Source organism: Camelina sativa, chromosome 18, assembly GCF_000633955.1.
Source record: "Camelina sativa cultivar DH55 chromosome 18, Cs, whole genome shotgun sequence".
Classification (NCBI taxonomy): Eukaryota; Viridiplantae; Streptophyta; class Magnoliopsida; order Brassicales; family Brassicaceae; genus Camelina; species Camelina sativa.
Genome location: NC_025702.1, coordinates 7394408 through 7398940, shown reverse-complemented (window position 1 = coordinate 7398940; position 4533 = coordinate 7394408). Strand labels below are relative to the sequence as shown.

The 4533-nt window shown below is 24.7% G+C and overlaps 1 protein-coding gene across 1 annotated transcript in view; it reads right to left on the bottom strand.

The window, feature by feature from the left end:
• The window catches only part of LOC104760774, a 2617-nt gene extending 2063 nt beyond the window's left edge, over positions 1-554 (bottom strand). Inside the window, exon 1 of the mRNA XM_010483733.2 lies at positions 290-554. Coding sequence (XP_010482035.1) covers positions 290-445 — 156 coding nt within the window. The 5' untranslated portion in view covers positions 446-554. The remainder of the gene's footprint in view (positions 1-289) is intronic.

The following is a 4533-nucleotide window of genomic DNA, read 5'->3' as shown; positions in this document are numbered from 1 at the left end:
AAAAAAAAAAAAAAAAAAAAATCACTGCAGAATCTAAACCAAATCAAACAACTAAAAATCTTGGGTAATCCAAACCGGGTAAACTACTTTATTGACTTCACCAGAGAAGAAAAAAGAATTTAACAATATAGCTTAAGCCAATTCCGACGAACCCTAATCAAAGTCCAAAAGATAGCAAAAAGAAAGGGATACAGACCAAAAAAGTGACAGCTCCAAAGCAAAACGGAAAACGCATAGAACAAGAATGGGGAAAAAATTTAGGGTATGGAAGAGAGAAAATCGAAAATACCGCTTGAAGAGCTTGTGATGGCTCTCCTTGATCGACGAGCCTCCGAGCGGCGGAGAGGAAATCTCTGGCGGTGCCTGGTTTGTCGAGGATAAACGTCTCGGCGGAGTCCGTATCCATCATCTCCGTCTCGGGATCACCGTTCATGGTGTAATGCATCTGAAACTGGAGAGGGAATCCAAGAAAGAAAAAGGCAAAAAAAAAGGCCAGAGAAAGAGGATTCTAGGAACTTCTTTGTCGCATTCCTTTAATTTCTTTCTCCGTACAAATTATACCTCTTATTAATAAATTCTCAACATTTTCAAGCAAACCAAAAACAAAAAAAAAATGGTTTTGAAACAAAATTAGAAATCATAACATTTTTAAGCAGAAAAAGATGATTAAGTGATTTCTTTTAAAGAATGATTGGGTAGAAAATCCGTTTTCAAAATGCCATTTCAAAATTATATACATATCGTAAATTATCAGAAAAATGTCTTATTATCGGTAAAAAAATATCATATGTATAAAAGTAAGGTTTTGGTATCTCCTTATTGGTTGATTTTCATTTAATTTTTTCTAATTTTTTATTTTTTATTTGCTTTCTAATTGCTTTAACAATATTTAAAACCTAATAAACATAATATATTTAACTCACACATTAAAATAAGATAAATTCCTTTAAATACCACTAAAAATTATTTTTTTCAAAAATACCACATTTTAGTTTTTTTTCCAAAAATATCACAAAAGTTTTTTTTTCCAAAATTACTACAAATACAAAAAATTAATTTTTAAGAATGTAGAATTTTTTTTTTAGGTTTGGGTTGACACGTTTAGTTCTAGAGTATAGTTTTTAGGGGTAGGGTTTACTGTTTAGAATTTAGGAATTAGTTTTTAGTATTATAACTTTAGTTCAATTATGTGGTATTTTGGGAAAAAATTACATTTTAGTGGTATTTTTAGAAAAAAAAACTAAATTGTTGTATTTTTGGAATAAAAACCTATTTTATTGCATTTATGACAATTGCCCTTAAAATAAAATTATAACTGAAAATAAAATAAATTATACATTAATCATATTCCACCACTCTATTTTATTTAAACACAATAAATTACTATTGTAACTCCATAATTCTAAATGTAACTTCCATTATTTTTTATCATATAAATAAACATTCTCTCGTTCTCTTATATTGGCATTCTTTTACTATCTCATTTTCACATTCTCTCATTTTCTTCTACAATACCTCAAATCATTTTTCGTTTTTTATTATTTTTGATTTCTTATTTTTGTTATATAGGTTGTAAAAAACAAATGAAATATCATTGTAAATTTTTAATGCTAAATTTTAATTGTAGAGACTACATGATATATATTTTACATTGTTCTTATTTTAAAAGATTCATCTCCATTATCTAATTTGGATTATTATTTTATAAGTAATCATTCTCTCCTCCTCTCCCACCAATATCAAATGTTGTTATATCTCATATGTGTTGTAAGAGTTTGATTCTATATTTTAATTTAGAAAGTAATATATATATATATATATATATATATTATATTGTTCTATTTTTTTAAGATTCATCTCCATTATCTAATTTGGATTATCATCTTATAGTAATCATTCTCTCCTCCTCTCCCACCAATATCAAATATTGTTATATCTCATATGTGTTGTAAGAGTTTGATTCTATATTTTAATTTAGAAAGTAATATATATATATATATATATATATATTATATTGTTCTATTTTTTTAAGATTCATCTCCATTATCTAATTTGGATTATCATCTTATAGTAATCATTCTCTCCTCCTCTCCCACCAATATCAAATGTTGTTATATCTCATATGTGTTGTAACTTGTAAGAGTTTGATTCTATATTTTAATTTAGAAAGTATTATATATATTTAACATTGTTTTCAATTTTTATTTTATTTATATAAAAATAAAATATTTCTTTTATATTTCTTGCCTTTCTAATCTATTCATATTTATTTTTTAAATTTGCATAGTTAAATTTAAATTCACATATGTTGGTTTTAACAAAAAAAATCAACTTTATTTGAGAATTAGATGTTCATATTCATTTTTAAACGATCAATGTGTAACATAATATATATAAGCATTTTGTTTTGCAATCACAAGTTTCATTTCCATTGCTTAACTTCATGGTTAAACTATAATATATGTTGTCTTATTTGTAGGAACAACAACATACTTATTTAATATATTTAAAAGAGCAGATGAATAATCGAAATAAACATTTCTTCAAATTTTATAATTCAATCAGTGTGAGTGTACTTATTACTTTGAAAAACTTTTACACTGAAGTTCATAAAATTATATAAGAAAACTAAAATATTATGTAACTTCAAATTTGGAAGGAAACAATTCATATTCCTTTTTTAAAAAGTCAAGACACATATAAAATTTATTAATATTTAACTCACTTTAAAGGCATAAAAGGTCATTTAACTCAAAAATAATTTCTATCCAATAATTCCATACATTCCTCCCACAAAAAAAAATAAATATTCAAGATTATATTTAAATATTACAGAATTTTTTAGTTAGCTAAACTTATAATCACATATATACAATATATATATATATATATAAGAATTTATATTACTTATTTACACCATAATTCGACCCATTATTTGCTTAACTCAAAATTGGTTTCAAAGTCAACTAAAGAAAAACAGAAACGGTCTTATTGATATTAGACCAAAACATGGGCATACAAACATAATCACTTACACAGAAGATAATTATTTTTAAAAAATAACTTATTATTGCAACATCAACGTATGAAAGGTTTACATAAGAAGTTAATTAGAAAATCTAAAATACAATAAACTAGGTGATACCCCGTGCTACAGCACAAGATTATATATTTTGTTAGCTACTTTTTTGTAATTTGTATTTTTGTAATGTAGTTTTTTATTTTGACTTATTTTCTTTGTTTATATATTGTTTATTAGTATATTTGAGGTTATACACTAAGTTGGAAATCCTAATAGAGTAAGTAGTTTGTAGAATGTAGCTTTTCACGGAAACAGACACACTGCAATATTGGATAGTAGTTTTGTAAGAGAATAGACACTCCGCAATATCGGATAGTAGTTTTGTAAGAGGATAGACACACTGCAATATCGGATAGTGGTTTTGTAAGAGGATGGGTTTTTCTTTATTTCGGTTTGTCGTCAAAATAGGAGAAGTTGCTTGTTAAATTTTAGTGTGAGATATTTCAATGGTTATGAAACTATTGTATTTATACTGAGATTAGGTATTTTAGGTTATCATTTAGAAGTGAATATTTGATATATCAAATCTCAGAGAAATTGTAAAAAACCAATTTAATTTATAGTTTGATAAAAATACATGTTTTAATGGGTTTAACTAATTCTATTTAAAAAATTTTAAGAGTAAAAATATTAATATTACTTAAATAGTTTATAGACTTTAAATATATTATAATATTTTAAACTTTCGACGGAGTTCAAATATATATAATAATTTAAACATTCTATAAAATTTTAATATTTCTAATATCTTAAACTTTTTAAAAAAACGTAAATATATTATAATATGTTTACTTTTTAAAAGTTTAAATATGCTCAAATATAGAACCAAATTAAACTTTTAAATTTGAATACCTGACAAATATATATAATTTCTGTGTTTTTTATTCTTTCCATCTATACTAATCATAATTAATTACTATAATTTCGTTAAGGAAATATTGAAAAATCTAAACTAAATGATGATTTGGTTTTATTTAATTGTATTAAGTTGATTTGTTGTTTCCGTAAATATCTCACAATATAAAAGCAAATCAAAGAAGTTTACATATATATACAATTTCGTATTTAATCTATTGATTATTTTGGAAGCAAAAAAATTACAATAAACAAGTATTAAAGATTTCTCATTATTATTAATGTTCGTAATAATTGTAGGGATTAAATATGGTAGTAGTTAATATTTGATATTACTGAAGCCATTAAATAATCAGATACCAGTTTCCTTATTTATAGCGATTATAACTTCGTTTGGTTGTGTGTTTAACTATTTTTGAATCAAATAATATACAGGATCCGAAAATTATTAATCTGGAGTACAAACAGATCCGCAAATTTTTTTTCTTCTATTTCGGGTCAGAGAGGATCCGCATTCCGACCCGGTCGGTTTTAAGTGATCGATCCAAGGGTATAATCGTCTTTTAGACAATTCGAAACTATAGCTTAATTTAATT